The following is a 15,666-nucleotide window of genomic DNA, read 5'->3' on the forward strand; positions in this document are numbered from 1 at the left end:
ACCAAAGATTTAAACATATTCTGTGGAGGAATTATTTAATAAAATGAGATTATTAAATATGAAGACGTTGGGATTGAAATGGTAGATAAAAAAGGAATGTGTCAAAATTTATTCACAAAAGAACTTGTCATTAAAGAGCAATATTTTTTATCAACAAAGAATGATAAATATAATAATAGAGCACTTAGGGTGTTCTAACTCTTTTACAAAAATACAATATCATCCAACTTGAGTATGGATGATAAGTACATATGTATATTGTCATTAAAGAGTGTGATAAGTACTAGTGAGAAATAGAAATAAGGTACATAACTATTTGACTCCAATGGAAGTGGAAGACTATTAAAACAAATGTATAAACTTGGAAAATATAACCAACTAAATTAACACAGAAAATGTGTGAACTATATTTGTATCATAACAATCTATACATGTTTTGTCTTATGATAACATGTAAATAAAGGTAATAAAATATTAAAAAAAAGTCATTCATAATCAGGATAAATGATACATGTGTTAACTTAAAAAAAAACATAGAAATAGAAGTAATAAAGGTATAAGGGATTAGAAGAAACCTGTCAAATACCAAATGCCAAGAAAAAGATTGTGGTGCTAAAAATTAATATTGATCATATATATTAGAAATGTAAAATTTACTCAAGACTTTATTTACCAATATTAAGAACATTAATATAAGTATGCATAACATATGATAAAAATAATTAATATATATTGTAACATAATAAAAAATTGCTCTTATCCATTTATTTAGTAAAAATAAAGTTTAATTACTATTTTGGTCTTTTGAACTTTGATTTGTTTTGTTCTAATATTATTTTTTTTTTATCGATCAAGTCTCGTTATATTTGTATCAATGGCCTTGAGAGAGTGTTGAGTTAGCCATATGTAATAAACACATGTCAAATATATATTAATCGTTTTATAGGAATTAAAATAGTAATTAAACCTAAAAATAAAACTAATAACACCAATCATAATAATATTTTATAAATCAATAATATATACTTTTGTAACATGTTAAAAATATTATTAAACTTTTTAAAAATATAATCTAACACAAAAATATGTCAAATTAATTATCTATTTTTTTATACAAAATCAAACATCTATAGTACAATATACAACAACAATAGCATAATCACAAACCAATGGACATTGAAAATAAACAATATAAATAATAACAACATTAATTATTCACATTAATAATTAAGTTTGCACTTCTTTTTTTTCAAATTATAGGATTCAAACAACTTTCACATATTGGTTTAAATGGATGTATTAAACAATAATCAGATTTCTCAACATGCTTTATAGTTAGTTTTACTTGTATAACTTGTTTAGCTTTACATTTTAGCAATATAAATTACTTGATGTCATACTCAATGAAATAATTTTACATTAGTTAATATAAAAGTATAAAGGAATTACAATATTCTTATTATTAATACACCACAAGTTGCATAAGCTATTTTTATTATCGATCCACCACAAGTTGCATAAGCTATCAAGTAAATAAACATCACTAGTTTCACATCCAATTTTTAAATCTTTTTATGGAAGTTGTTCTGCCAAGTAAATATAAAAATGACCTTTGACTCCAGTACGAAATTTGTTTACGTATATGGACTCTAGTGTTATAATTTCACCATCTTTAATCTTGATAGAACCAGGTTTTGGATAACAAACCGACATTTCAACTAGGTAACCTCTTTCATTTCCTGCTTCTTTTCCTGTCCCATACTTTGGTGTTGAAGTACATAATACCCTTCCATCCTAATTTAATAAAATTATAAAGTTAGAAAAGATAGGTAAAAAAAGTTAACTTAAAAATATATATATATTTAATCAAGAAATTTAATTAAGAATATATGAAAGACAAAAAAGTTCAACAAAATGTATCTATTAGAAATCATACACATTAATAGGAATGTTAATAAATATCAAATGTCACCTGTCCATACAAAGTTGCATTGACAACACCAGTGTGCATATGAGCAGTACCATATATAAGATAACCACCTTTTGCCATTGAGATATTTGCTTTCTTGACATGAGGGGAGTCACTTTCATGATTTCTTGGGATCGTATACTCTATCTATAACAAATTAAGATATTTATGTTACTCGATTTTTTGTCCAAAAAGTAATCAATTGGCTACTAATTTTCTTTTTTTGGAATTTAATTAAGATTCGAAAGTATGCTTATCATTTATGAAATAGTGTATATTGAATAAAATATCCACCTGACACTCATGAATTGCTGCAGAACCATTTGATCTTAAACGATCAGTTGAATCAAGTATAGAAAATTTGAGTGGCACTTGGTGTTCATTCCAATCAGCCCACCTTATTTTGTATCTTAGGGAAAGGTTTCTTGTTGGACCATGAAAACCCTTTCATAATTTGCATTGTAAGTTATCTTGACAACAAAAGATTCCTCCTTTGTAATTTAAGTGCAATGGTTGGCCATCAACACCCATTGTGACATTGTAAAAGTTCTTTGAGAGATTTAAAAGGTTGCATCTACATTGTGTGCAACCTTTTCTATCTTGTGTTCCATGAGTATCAATTACCATGATGTTAAACAATCACTTTTCTTTAAATCCATGCTTGATTTTTTTAGAATTACCTAATTCAATTGCAAAAGGATCCGGAAGATTTGAGGATGTTCCACGTGATTCTCCTCCCAAACCCCAATAATGTGGTAGCATAAAACCTTGACAAGTTCCATCATTTCTTTCGTATTCAATACCATTACGAAGGTCATGGGATTGTTCAATGTAGTGTGACATAGTAATATTTTCAATATATTTTACAACAAACCAATGATAAAAGATAAGCTTCATACAAAGGTACAACAAAACTCTTGACCCCAATATAACCTTTAGGAAAATCAATATCTAAAAATGTTTTTAACGCAATCTTTCCCGTCTTACTTCAAATTTTTCAGACAAAAAAGTAGCTGACTTGATATGACTTTCAGATTCTAGATAAATTGAGTATGCATTTCCAGAAAGCAACACCATTATCGATAATGAGAATATAGTTACTTTAATCATCGTCTTTATGTTAACCTGTATATAAATCTTTAGTTAATTATGAAAAACGTACATAAAATCATTTTTTATGTGTAATCTCAAATAATTAAACAAATTAGTGGTTAGGAATGATTGGAAAAAGAAGTAAAAGTGGATAATGTGAAAATAAAATTTGCATATTAAAAGAAAAAAAATGTTTACCATGTTGAAGATTTCCTCTTGATTGAAAGTGTAGGTTGAAATTTTCAAGTCATAAATTTACGTTTATATAAAGCTAATTTTTGGTTTTATATATAGTTGAAGACTCTAATAAAATACCTGTCGTAACTAATTGTCAAATTGGCACATATGTTAATTGACTTTTCTTGTTGAATGCTATATTTTTGTTTAATTTAATAACTGTGCAACTATGCATTTTATTAAGTAACCATTATGGATATTTTAGGTGTAAAATGAATTTTGTTTGAACAAACTCACTCACACAACAATCTCATGGTTTACTTTTTATGTCTTTTATTTGTATTTGATTTTTTTTGAGTTGTATTTGTTCTTAACTAACAAATGTGTATACATTGTAAGTTTAATTTTAACAAACACAAATTTTATTTATATAACATAAGTGAAACAATAATGGAAAGTTTTAAAATTATTGAGATAAATTAAATTTCATAAAATAAGTAAAAATTAGAATAAACTTAACTTTAGTGAGAAAAATGTAAATTTTAAAAAATAAAATGTTAAGAGAATATGTTTTTATAAATGAAGTTTGACTAGAAGAAGAAAACTATAGTACAAAAATAAAAGTCATTGAATTAGGAAACTTAAGATTTGATGAAAAATCAAATACAAAATAACTTTATATGGTTGTTGCAATTACAACTCAGAATATTAGAATTGAAAAATATTTATTTAAGCATTAAATTTAAGCAACATATACTACTCAAATTAGTTTATACAAAACTAGTCTATCTATATTACTTGTTATTAATTATGAATGGAGGAAGTATGTTTTTCATTGTCTTGTAAAGTATTAAACAAGGAAACGCTTGAAAGAGTTATGGAAAAACATTGTTTTGCATTTCTTAAAAAATGTTTTATTTTATAGCTTTTCCAAGACCCTTATAATAATTTATATTTAATAAATCTAATTAAAAAAATTCTAATTTCATAAAACAAAAATTTAACAGTTATATATATATATATATATATATATATATATATATATATATATGTAATATTCTACAATCGGAAAACATTTATATTTATACGAGGTAATCAATTAATTAAACAGAACATTTTTCAGACATTCTTCCACCGATCATTTGAAGCATTAATCTTTATCTTTTTGAAGGTGACTAGTCTTTGCAAATTATTACTTAATTAGAAGAAGAGAAGGCTACATGATGTATAAATGGACCACGATAACAAAATCCATCAAAACTTGCACGATCAAAAAGAAAATTCATTTTGTGTTTAATTATTTGTTTGGTTACCATTATACTTTCAAAGTTTTAAGTTAGTATCATTAACTTTTTATTTTAATTACATTTTTATTTTGAAATATATATATATATATATATATATATATATATATATATATTAAAAGAAATGGAAATTTTTTATTGTTCACATGTTAAGTTATTATTGTTCATATTTCATATTCTTACTTTTCTCTTCACTCTTTCCACTTTCAGTTTTTTCTCTTCTCTTTTCTCTTTTCTAACTCCTTTCCATTCATTGTAATAATAGCTTAAACATTATCTTTTGGGTTAACTTAAGTATTAGTCAAAATTTTAGTCAAAATTTTCCTCCAACTTCTTAGTTAGTTGGCTCAGATAATCTCCAAGTTATAAATAAAAACTTTCGTACTTTTGTGGTTGAAAATAAATACTTAAATGAATTCGTGAAGGGTTTCTTCAAGCTTTCAAGTTCTATAAAAAAAAAAGGGATGTTGTTGATATTGTTGAGGTGGTGGTTATTTGATGGCCCTGCTTCCCATGCTTGGGTGAGATTTCCATCCTTAGTTATAGTTGCCTTGGCAACCCTAATTCTCCATATAATTAACCTTTTTTTGTGTCATGTTTTGCATGACACATTACCTGTTGTTATGATCTCCACATAACTCACAATTTTGCACTTGTTAGTGTTGAGCCTAAGAAACATTTTGGAGCTCTTGAGGAAGTTGTGAGTTTTTTCATGAGAGTTTCAAGTTTTTGAGTCATGATATTGTTTTATACCAACAAAACATAGGATTGAAGCTCTAAATCACCTTTTGTTGAGGTTGAGTTATTTCATTGTGTAGTTCATTGTCATTAGAAACCATATTTTTAGTCAACTCGTGAGTTTCACTAAGTGTCTTCCACTTGATATTTCCTCCAGCCGAGACATCCAACATCAATTAGTGTGAGATCTAAGCCCTTCTAAATATAGCTTAAGCATTCTAGGTTCATCAAAATCATGAGTGATATTTTTTTAAGCAATTCCTTGAACATATCCCCATCTTGAGTCAATATTTCATCACCATCTTGTTGGAATGAAGAAATTTCTTGCTTTCCCTTGTTGGCCTTGGATTGAGGAAGGTATTGATTTAAGAACTTGGCAACCACATCCTCCCACATAGTTAAGTTATTCTCTAGGAATGAATTTAACCACACTTTGACATTGCCAACCAATGAGAAAGACAATAGACTTAGCTTAATAGCCTTATTAAGAACTTGGTGGATCTTCACTATATTGCATATCTCTTGGAATATAGCTAAGTGAGTATATGGATTTTCATGAGAAAATCCATTAAACTAATTGTTTTGCACCAAGTGGATGAGAGCAAGCTTTATCTCCATATTGGTGACATTCACCACTAGCTGAGCAATACTATTGAAATTGAGAGGCCCTATGACTGTAGCATAATTTTCTAAAGTGCATCTAGTTCACCATTCACCTTCAATATCAGGATTTATAGTCATATTTCCCTCTTCTTGATCAGATGAGGAGATGAGAGATTGATCAGGACGAGAAGTTTCTTCTCTAGCTTTCTTGTTTAGCCTTTTTCTTCTACTATTTCCTCCGAGTCGTTCTTTTGATTTCAAGATTAAAGAGTAGATTATCAACTCACTTTCTGCTTCTCATACAAAACAAAAAACACTAGAAAAAACAAGTTGAGCAGGTAAAGGTGAGTATGTACACAGTTTGAATATACATAGATAAAATTAAAGAATGAATTAATGAATGAAATAAGCTTAAACTGGTAAATAACACACAATTTGACTAAAGAACAAACAAATCCCTAACAATTGTGCCAAGAACTTATTAACTCTTTTGCAAGTATACAAAATCATTCAAGTACTAAAAATGGTAAGTTGAAGTATCGATTTCCTAAGGGATTTGCATTTGTTTAACTAACTATGATTACTTACTAATTCAAGTAGTGAATATGAACATTGATTGATTCAAAACAAGTTACAAGCATATAAAATTATTAAATGTGAAAGTTATAAAATGATTTGGGTAAAGACTCACTAAAGTTGGATTTCACGACCCAAACTCTATACAATCATCTACAAAGTATATCTCTAACATACTCAATCATTGACATCATAAACACAAATCCTAATCCATTAGAGGCAAGTTTTAAATCTTTATGTAAAAATATTAATCTTAGATATTCAAACACAAGATTTGCATTAAGAAAATATGTTTAGAATGACCAATAACTTTCATCTATGTCTAGAGCCAAACATCTTGGTTGTTCTATTTATATTTAGGTTTGAAAACATTTTCCAATATAAAAAGACATAAATATTCTATCATAAATATGAATAATAAAAATATAACATGAGTAAAGAAAGATATTCTATTACATATAAAAAACTACAAAAAATTTAAGTACATTACATATTCATATCCAATTAAATGAAATTTAACATCTAGAGCACACTAGAAAATTAGATGGGGGAAGAAAAATGGATTCTTTAACATATAAAATAACTTTTTTTTGTTGTGAGAAAATCCAACTTAAAGTGTTTGTAAGTTTAGTTAAAAGTTACACTTATATACTAATCATTTTCTTATTAATTGCTAAAGTTTTATTTTATTAATACTCATACACGTTTTCTCAATTGTTTGCTAATACTTAATATATTTTTCAAATATATTTTACATATACAGTGACATCATTTTTTTTTTTAAAATAGGTTAAATATATGTTTTAGTCTTCATATTTGTTCCTCATTCTCAATTAAGTCCTTATGTTTATTTTTGTCCCAATTGCATCATAATATTTGTAAATTTGAGGAATTAAGCCCTCTCTGTTTTTTTTGTCCCAATTGCATCCTAATATTTGTAAATTTGAGACAATTAAGCCCTCTCAATTGGCCTACGATCGTTAGTGGCCAGTTAACGGAAAGGGCTTAATTGCTTCAAAATTACAAATATTAGGATGCAATTGAGACAAAAAAAAACATGAGGACCTAATTGAAAATGGAAAACATATGAGGACTAAAACATATATTTAACCAAAAAAATATCCTACCTATACCAACAATTTTCATTTTCAAATAGATCTTCAAAATGTGATATTTTTATAAAAGACCCAAGTTTTTGTAAGTTTAATTCAAACTTCTACTTAGATACTAATCACTGTCCTAACTAATTGCTAGTTTTATTTTATTAATACTCATTATACATTTTTTTGTTTATTTATAATATATTTTTCAAATATATTTCGGATAGTTAATGAACTCTTTTTTCTCTATAATCTCCTAACTATTTGTTATATCAATAATTTTTATTTTCAGGTACATGAGACGAATTTTTTTTGTCAGAAGATAGATTAATGTTCAAGTTTTTGTAAATTCAATTAAAACTTCAATAATTTATTATTAATATTATATATATATATATATATATATATATATATTATAAATATAAAAGAAACAAAGGTGTTTGATCCGATTGAAATGCAGGTTGATATATATTTCATGATTTTCAATGAATAATATTTGAAGCAAAGGAAAGAAATTTTTTGCCAAGACGCTATAATTTTGATTACATGATTTTCATTCAACACCATTAATTCTAGAAAATAACTTTCTTTCTCTCTCTTTCTCTGAATCCAACAATGGCTTCAAGTGGCGATGCAGCACCAGAGTTCTACCAAAACGTCGTCGTAATGCGTCACGGCGATCGCGTCGACAACTTCGAACCCATGTGGGTCTCCTTCGCCACCCGACCCTGGGACCCACACCTGATCCAACAGGGTCGGGTTCGAGCCTTCGCCACGGGTCGCGAGTTACGAAAAAAACTACCTTTCACTCTCAATCGCGTTTTCGTCTCTCCCTTTCTCCGATGTGTCCAAACCGCCGCCGAAGTCGTCGTCGCCCTCTCCGCCGTATCCGACAACCAAGACCCCAATAACCTCACCGGCGATGGCGTCCCCATTGATCCCTCTAAAATCAAGGTCAAAGTCGTCTTTCTTTTCTTTTTGCAGAATGTGAACATCAATGTTTAACTGGAATTATAAGTTTAAGGATTAATTTAGTTTCTGAAAGCTGAGGTCAACTCTGATTTTAGCCGTAATTTTATTAGAAAATATATTTTAATCATTTAAATTTGAAAAAAGAAAGATACTTTTTAAATTTAAAGGAGTAATAGGATTTTTATAATAATTGCTTTAAAATCACTGAGCTCTAATATTGTCCTATGATAAACTGCCTCGGAAAGTTATAGGATTTTTATAATAATTGCTTTAAAATCACATTTATGATTATCTATGATATGATGCATAGAAGTTAAATAGAGTCTAATTAAACTTATCCAACTTTCACTTTAAAAAGAATAAAGAGGAAAAGTGATTGAGCATGTTTTATGTTGTGTGTAGTACTGTTGAAGTTTACCAAGGACAAGCATTAACTTTTCTTACAGTAAAACAAAATTATGTTTGAATAAATTTTCCAGTAATGATTCTGCAAACAGTGGCTATGCTTGATTTCTATGTTTGGGATGTTTGACTTTGTGGGATAAATGTTGGTATTTAAACCTTTGGCTCACTGATAAAAACTCAATGTGCATACACACGTTGTAGCAGAGGTTCAGTTTCATCTGCAGAAGTAGAATTCTATGGTTTTTATAGGTGAAAGAGTAACATGATGTTTCATATTTTTCTCCTTAATAGAATAGTAACATGCCTTACAAATCCTTAGCAGATTCGCATACCAGCAGCTTTTGAGTTTAAGAAATTCTATCCCTCTTTTCCACTACTGCAGGTCTCTGTTGAATATGGTTTGTGTGAAATGATGAGCAGGGCAGCTATTAGACTTGACCTGGTGCCTAAAGACGGAAACTGGGGTTTCGATATTCCGAAGCTCGAGGCTCTGTTTCCGGCAGGGACAGTAGATAAGAATGTCCAAAGGGTCTATGAAAAGGTATGGAGCTTTTCATCTTCACTTTCAACTGAGATGTTTTAGCACATTTGACAGTTATGTATGTATGTATGAATGCAAATGTCACTTGAGCTGATGAAATCCTTTTTGCTTGAGGAACTTCAGTTGCCCCAGTGGGAAGAAGATCCAAACTTGCACACAAGGCCTAGATATAAGCAAATAGTTAAAGATCTTGCTGACAAATATCCTACGGAGAACTTGCTGCTTGTCACACATGGTATAATATTCAATTTATTGTTCAACTTTCATCTGTATACACACTTGTTTCTTTATAAATGCAATCTTTTATCTTGCTGTTCCCCATATTACATTAATGTGTAAGAATGAAATTTACTGAATCTGTTAGTGATCATTGGATGAAAAAGGTGGTATATTTTGATGTATTGAAGAAATTCTTTCGAGCTGAATTCTAATTTGATTGCATCTTTTGTAGGGGAAGGAGTTGGGGTGGCGTATTCTTCATTCCAAAAGGAGGTTGAAGTGTATGATGTTGATTACTGTGGATACGTCCAACTTAGACGCCCAATTTTCAAGAAAGACCAATCATTCACTGCAGGAGAATTTGAAGCTATTGTTCACAATGGTCAAACTGGTATAAAATGCATTCCAAACAAAACTGCACAATAATGGCCATCTACACCTCCGAGGCCTGATTCTCACTTACTACTGTGGCTACTTCATGTTTGATTCCTCCAAATACTAAATGATTTTGTTTTGAGGAATGCTTGATTGATTAGGAACACAAACACCATTATTATTCTTCACTCGATTGAATGGTAAACATAGGATGAAAAGAAAAGTGTGGTTTTACTCTTCCTCATTATGATCAGAATAAGTTAATGGATACATTATATGAATTTACTAAAAAATTATGTTTATGATAGAACTCTATGGTGATGGATGATCTAAGCAGACAATTCTACTTATGAGAAAACCCTTGGTTGGTTTGTTATTACTGTTGCCTTTGGCTTATGCTAATTGAATACTATTTTTATCACCCCTATTTCTTTTATTGCTGTGTTGTAAATATAAAGTTTGTCTTTAGGAAAGAACGGAAGAAAATGCTTGTAAATTATATTAGGTTTGTGTATTTATTATTTGAAAGGAATAAAACTGCACTGTCATGATCACTTACACTACAGCAGAGCATATTTCATGAATTTTGTATGTTTCCATTTTTATTTTATTTTTCTTCCAATTGAGCTGAAGAAGCTAATGTTGGAAGCTTAAAGCTCGGAAACAGAACAAAACATGAAAAAAAAAGGTCAGAATGTAACAACCACATTTACATCTCCTAAAGACGTGGTCAATCTGATAAAGAACTGAAGCTAAACTAACCTCTAAAAATTAGGATTTTATTAACAGAACAGCAACTAACAAGATCTTAACGTGTCAACACACGAATATTTACAAAAATTTACTTAAAGATAATGATATAAATGTTATGCATTATTTTTTCATTCTATCTCTCTTATCATCATATCATATGTTTTAGAAATCTATTATTTTTTTTCCTTTATTTTTTCTCTCTTTAGATTTATGTCATCACTTTAAGACATGAAAAATTTTCCTTTATCTAAATATATGACTATATAAGATAAAAATCATGTATTCTTTGGCTGCAATATAAATACTAGTTGAATAAACCAAAGATGTTGAAAAGAATGTTTTAATATCTAGTTACTGTTATCTGCATGCACTTCTAATAATATATATGTAGTTTTGTTTGATTGAATAACAAGTGAATATCATTGCAATTGATACCTTCAACAATCAATAATCAATTAATAAAGACATAATAGCAAAAACTATCGATGCCACACATTATTTTACAAAGATCATATTATTAGTAGCTATCACTTGAAACAACTCAGGTCCAAGACTAGAACAATTTGGCCGTCAGAAAGATCAGTAATATGGACAAATACAATGTCTGTTTTTGGTTATCCTACGAATGACATCAGTATCGACAATTTAAAATACCAATGCATGGCCAAGTTAATAATTATTAGCCTGCAGTTACAAGACAGAAACACAACAACACATGGAATAAACGACAATGTCCACAAAAATCATAAGTAAGAAGGGCTTGCAGGTGGGTCCATTTGATCAAACATGTCCACAGGGAAGTCATCGAAGAAGCTGTCACTGCTTTTGAACTTATCAATGGTATCCCTTGTCTCAATTCTGCAACTTCCTGGTGGCTCGAAGAAAGGGAATCCAATGGGGTGCTGCAGACCTATTCCAAACTCAGATGCATCATCAAGAGCACAATAGTCATCAACGAAATATGGCTCATCGATTCTGGCTAAGACATCTTGGCTTCCCATAGGGAATGTGAGATCATTTTGGAGTTCTGGAATCTGAGGAAAGGAAATCTGTTGAATCTGCTCACTACTGTTATAGCTCTCAAAAGGGGTAAAACCTTGTTCAACATGGATTGGGTCAGAACTAGGTAACTCAGACTTTATGAGATCTGGCAAAGATACCATTTTGATAACCTCAGAATTCTCAATCAAAGGTAGTGAGTATGACTGAGGCTTTGATGATGATTCTCCCTCTGATGAAGAACTGAATTTTGGAGCCTATACAAGTCAACAAATATATGTTATTCCCATGTAAACAAATTGCAGAAGTGAAAACAACACAGCCTCATAAAACATTTTTCTCATTTTTCCAGGTCTACTACTGCATTATCTGGGCAAGGAAGTTCTAAGAATTTGGGGCATCTGCATTGGAAGGAACACGCATGTAGAGTAACATCAAAGTTTAAAAACATATTATCAATTTAAAACCTTTGAGAGTAAGATCAGTAAATAGCAACAATTAGCAAACCATCAACAGGACAAACCAGTTCTTGAAATTTGATTTGGTCAGTCACAATTTCAGTTGTCTTTGTGGAAATCTGTATTTTAGCATATTCATTATTAAGTAAAATCTAACCATCTTCAGTAAAACAAACAAATCTTGAAACTGATCAACACTGATTCTATAGAAGTAAAAAACATTATGATAGAACTATAAAAGCATGGAAATAGAGGAACCTCTCCATCTAATTACCTCCAAAGTTGGAACATCAAGAAGGGTAGGAACTTTTGTTTTATTTTTCTGTGATTTGGAAGTTGTTCCCGATGTCTGTAGGATCCTGGCCAACCTCTTTTGCCTACTGCTCCAGAAATTTTTCACATCATTGTCTGTTCTCCCTGACAAAAAGGATGCAATCTTAGCCCACCTGTTCCCAAATTGTGCCTGCAACTCTATCACAATCCTCTCTTCCTCGAGTGAAAACTTGCATCCACTTTAAGAAGGACAATAGAGACACAGAAAACAATAATCAGACAAGAAGCATCAAATTATTTGTTGTGTTAAAATAATAAGTTTTCGTCCCATGCAGTGTTATCTTTAAGGACTGAAGTTGAGATAAAATACATATTACGGTTTTAAAAGAACAAGAGCAAAGAATGGTTTTTGAAAAACAATAAACACCATTGAAAAAATGACAACTTTTGAGATCAATTAAGCAACCCCATAATTGTAAAATCATCAAGCACAAGTGCAAGTAACAGCCATAAACCTTCCATTTATATCTGGACACAAAACATGACCCACTTGTATCAAAAACTTGAACTCACCTTACGTAAGATCAAGAGATAATAAAACGCCAAAAATGCAATACAAAATCATGAAAACCCCATCAAAAAAGAGTGACATGTAAGCTTAAAAACACCGTATAATCCAAAGCTAGGACGAACGAAAAGCAACCCCATCCTTGTAACTTTTCATCAAACAAACACTATAGCAGAAGCAACAGCCATGGTTTTAAATTGCTGTTTCCTTAATATTTTAACAAAATTTGACTGATACTTCCATTACAAACAGTAAGTTGAAAAACCTTATAATGCTACTGATGCAACTATGATACATGGTACATGCAAAGAACAAGGAGGAGAAAATGAAGAAACATTGTTGACTCACTTCTTGAGGTTTGGTCGAAGCTTATTGACCCAACGAAGACGACAGGACTTGCCAGTTCTTTGAAGAAGACCCTTGGATCGAATGGAGCTCCAATCTCTGGGACCATACTTCTTCACATGGTTCAGTAAAACCTCATCTTCTTCTGCTTTCCATGGCCCTTTCCTTATATACTCTTCTTGCTCCTTTTTCCCGTGCATTTTTCTCGCATGCATCACACAAAACTCTAAAGAATCTTTTCTCTAGTTTTCTACGAACTACTTTTCATACTACTACGTTTTATGTTCTGTCTTCCATGTTTTATGCTATGTTGTATGTTCTGTAAGATATTACGGTTATGCATGGCAGTTAATGCCTCCTTCCCACTAACTTATCCACGTTCTCTCTCTCTTTTTTATATTATTTATTTATTAATAATTGATTTATTTATTTATTAATAATTGATTTATTTATTTTCAAGGATAGTTTTATTATACTTGAGTAATAATGTAAGGCCTTTAGTTGAGATTTTAATCATGTAGGAACAACTTTATTTTTGAAGTATTATTACTACTACGTTGAATTTTCCACCTTAGACAGAATTAAAAAATAAAAACTATGTTGGAATCCACATGTTTTATGGACAAAGTTGCATATAATCAAATAAATGTCTTAAATATAATTTTTTTTTTTGTAAGCAACTATTAAAATAATGAGTTTATATTAAGAATGGTTTGACTGTAGAGTAATTTTTTTGTACTATATATTATATAATAATTTGAATATATATATATATATATATATATATATATATAATGTCAATCATGTTGTAAGTCTACACATTTTTATAACAATAAAATAAGAAATATTAACATTTTTTTGTATAACTATTATTACAATAAGAGTTATTAAAATATAAAAATTAGAATTATAATAAATAGATATAAAAAGATATATTTATATTTTTCTTATTAAAATAATTAACTTTTTAATCAGATATACATAAATAGTGTTGAATAAAATAAGAATTTAATTCTATAATTACTTGCAAAACAATTAAAGTATTATTATTTATTATTTATTTTTAATAAATAAAAATAGTAACGTAATTTAAGGATAAAATCATAAAAAACAGTTATAAAAGTAAGATCTAATATAACATATTTTTCGGGATTTACAACCATTAACTCATTGGCAGTTAACTTTTCACTTGTATTATCAAATTTGAAATTAAAAAAATAAATAGAAATTTTGAGTGGTTTGAAAATATATAATGAGAGTGTTTGAAACCTTCATTGTATTAAAATATATGGTAAAAAATTATAAAAAAGAGAAAAAATTATTCAAAAAAAACAATTTTAATTGTTAGTCTTGAAAGATTTTATTAACGAGTTTTTAGCAGCCAGTCGTTAGTGGTTAAAATAAAATATTATAGGTTATGAAAAAATTGACCAAGTCATGATAGGATAGATTACATGAAATAATACTTTAGATAAAAATACCATAAATGATGTTAAATAACATTTTTTTATAAGCTATGTTAAATATACATTAGATAAAACATAATATAAATTATATGAAATAACATTAATTAGATAACTTTTAGTTTCATTTTGTAGAAAGATGAAAATCTTTAAATATACAATTTTATCTAAGTTGTATAAAATTATATTTTACTTATGTAGTTAGTTTTCTTAAAATTATAAAAGTATATTAAAAAAATTTAACTTGTGCTTATAGCTCAAAATATTTTATTGAAAAAATAATTCAATAATAATGTATTCATTTAAAATTTTAATCAATAATATAATATAATTAATGTATAAAAATTATTATATTTATACATACTAGTCAAAATACATGTCACTTTTTACGGTAACAAGAATTGATATAATTATTATTACTGTTATTATTATAATTAAAAAATTAAATATAAATTATTTTTATATTTTTTATTGTTAATAGTTTATATTTATTTTATAATAATTTTTTAATTAAAAATTTAATAAATTTTAAAAACAAATCAAATAAAAAAGAAATTAATTTTGAAGATATTTATTTAAAGAATAAAATTGATAAGATAATTATTTTAATTTAAAAATAAAATTAGGAAATAAATATAGAATATATATATATATATATATATATATATATATAAATAGATATATAAATATATGTAATTGCACATTATATTAGATCAACACGTTTTAGATATAAAAA

At 28.4% G+C, this 15,666-nt stretch overlaps 2 protein-coding genes across 2 annotated transcripts; one reads left to right on the plus strand and one right to left on the minus strand.

Annotated features, from left to right (window-relative positions):
- The first annotated feature begins 8,039 nt into the window (after positions 1 to 8,039).
- On the plus strand, positions 8,040 to 10,507 carry LOC106773620. Its single transcript, XM_014660340.2, has 4 exons — positions 8,040 to 8,513; positions 9,319 to 9,477; positions 9,601 to 9,712; positions 9,929 to 10,507. The coding sequence occupies exons 1-4, from the start codon at positions 8,175 to 8,177 to the stop codon at positions 10,120 to 10,122; spliced, it is 804 nt and encodes a 267-aa protein (XP_014515826.1). The 5' UTR covers positions 8,040 to 8,174; the 3' UTR covers positions 10,123 to 10,507.
- A 672-nt stretch (positions 10,508 to 11,179) lies between these two features.
- Positions 11,180 to 13,819, minus strand: LOC106773237 (transcription factor DUO1). Its single transcript, XM_014659947.2, has 3 exons — positions 13,471 to 13,819; positions 12,556 to 12,793; positions 11,180 to 12,080 (listed from the first exon to the last, which is right to left on the minus strand). Exons 1-3 carry the CDS (start codon positions 13,680 to 13,682, stop codon positions 11,568 to 11,570), a joined length of 963 nt encoding a protein of 320 aa, XP_014515433.2. The 5' UTR covers positions 13,683 to 13,819; the 3' UTR covers positions 11,180 to 11,567.
- Positions 13,820 to 15,666: the final 1,847 nt, after the last annotated feature.

The sequence above is a fragment of the Vigna radiata genome, chromosome 9, assembly GCF_000741045.1.
Source record: "Vigna radiata var. radiata cultivar VC1973A chromosome 9, Vradiata_ver6, whole genome shotgun sequence".
Lineage (NCBI taxonomy): Eukaryota > Viridiplantae > Streptophyta > Magnoliopsida > Fabales > Fabaceae > Vigna > Vigna radiata.

Coding starts and splice junctions, on each gene's coding strand:
- LOC106773620 (XM_014660340.2), top strand. CDS start 8,175: ATGGCTTCAAGTGGCGATGCAGCACCAGAGTTCTACCAAAACGTCGTC. Junction 8,514..9,318: donor TTGATCCCTCTAAAATCAAG/GTCAAAGTCGTC, acceptor CCACTACTGCAG/GTCTCTGTTGAATATGGTTT. Junction 9,478..9,600: donor TCCAAAGGGTCTATGAAAAG/GTATGGAGCTTT, acceptor GAGGAACTTCAG/TTGCCCCAGTGGGAAGAAGA.
- LOC106773237 (XM_014659947.2), bottom strand. CDS start 13,682: ATGCATGCGAGAAAAATGCACGGGAAAAAGGAGCAAGAAGAGTATATA. Junction 12,794..13,470: donor CTTCGACCAAACCTCAAGAA/GTGAGTCAACAA, acceptor TCCTTCTTAAAG/TGGATGCAAGTTTTCACTCG. Junction 12,081..12,555: donor TTGATGTTCCAACTTTGGAG/GTAATTAGATGG, acceptor TGACTTGTATAG/GCTCCAAAATTCAGTTCTTC.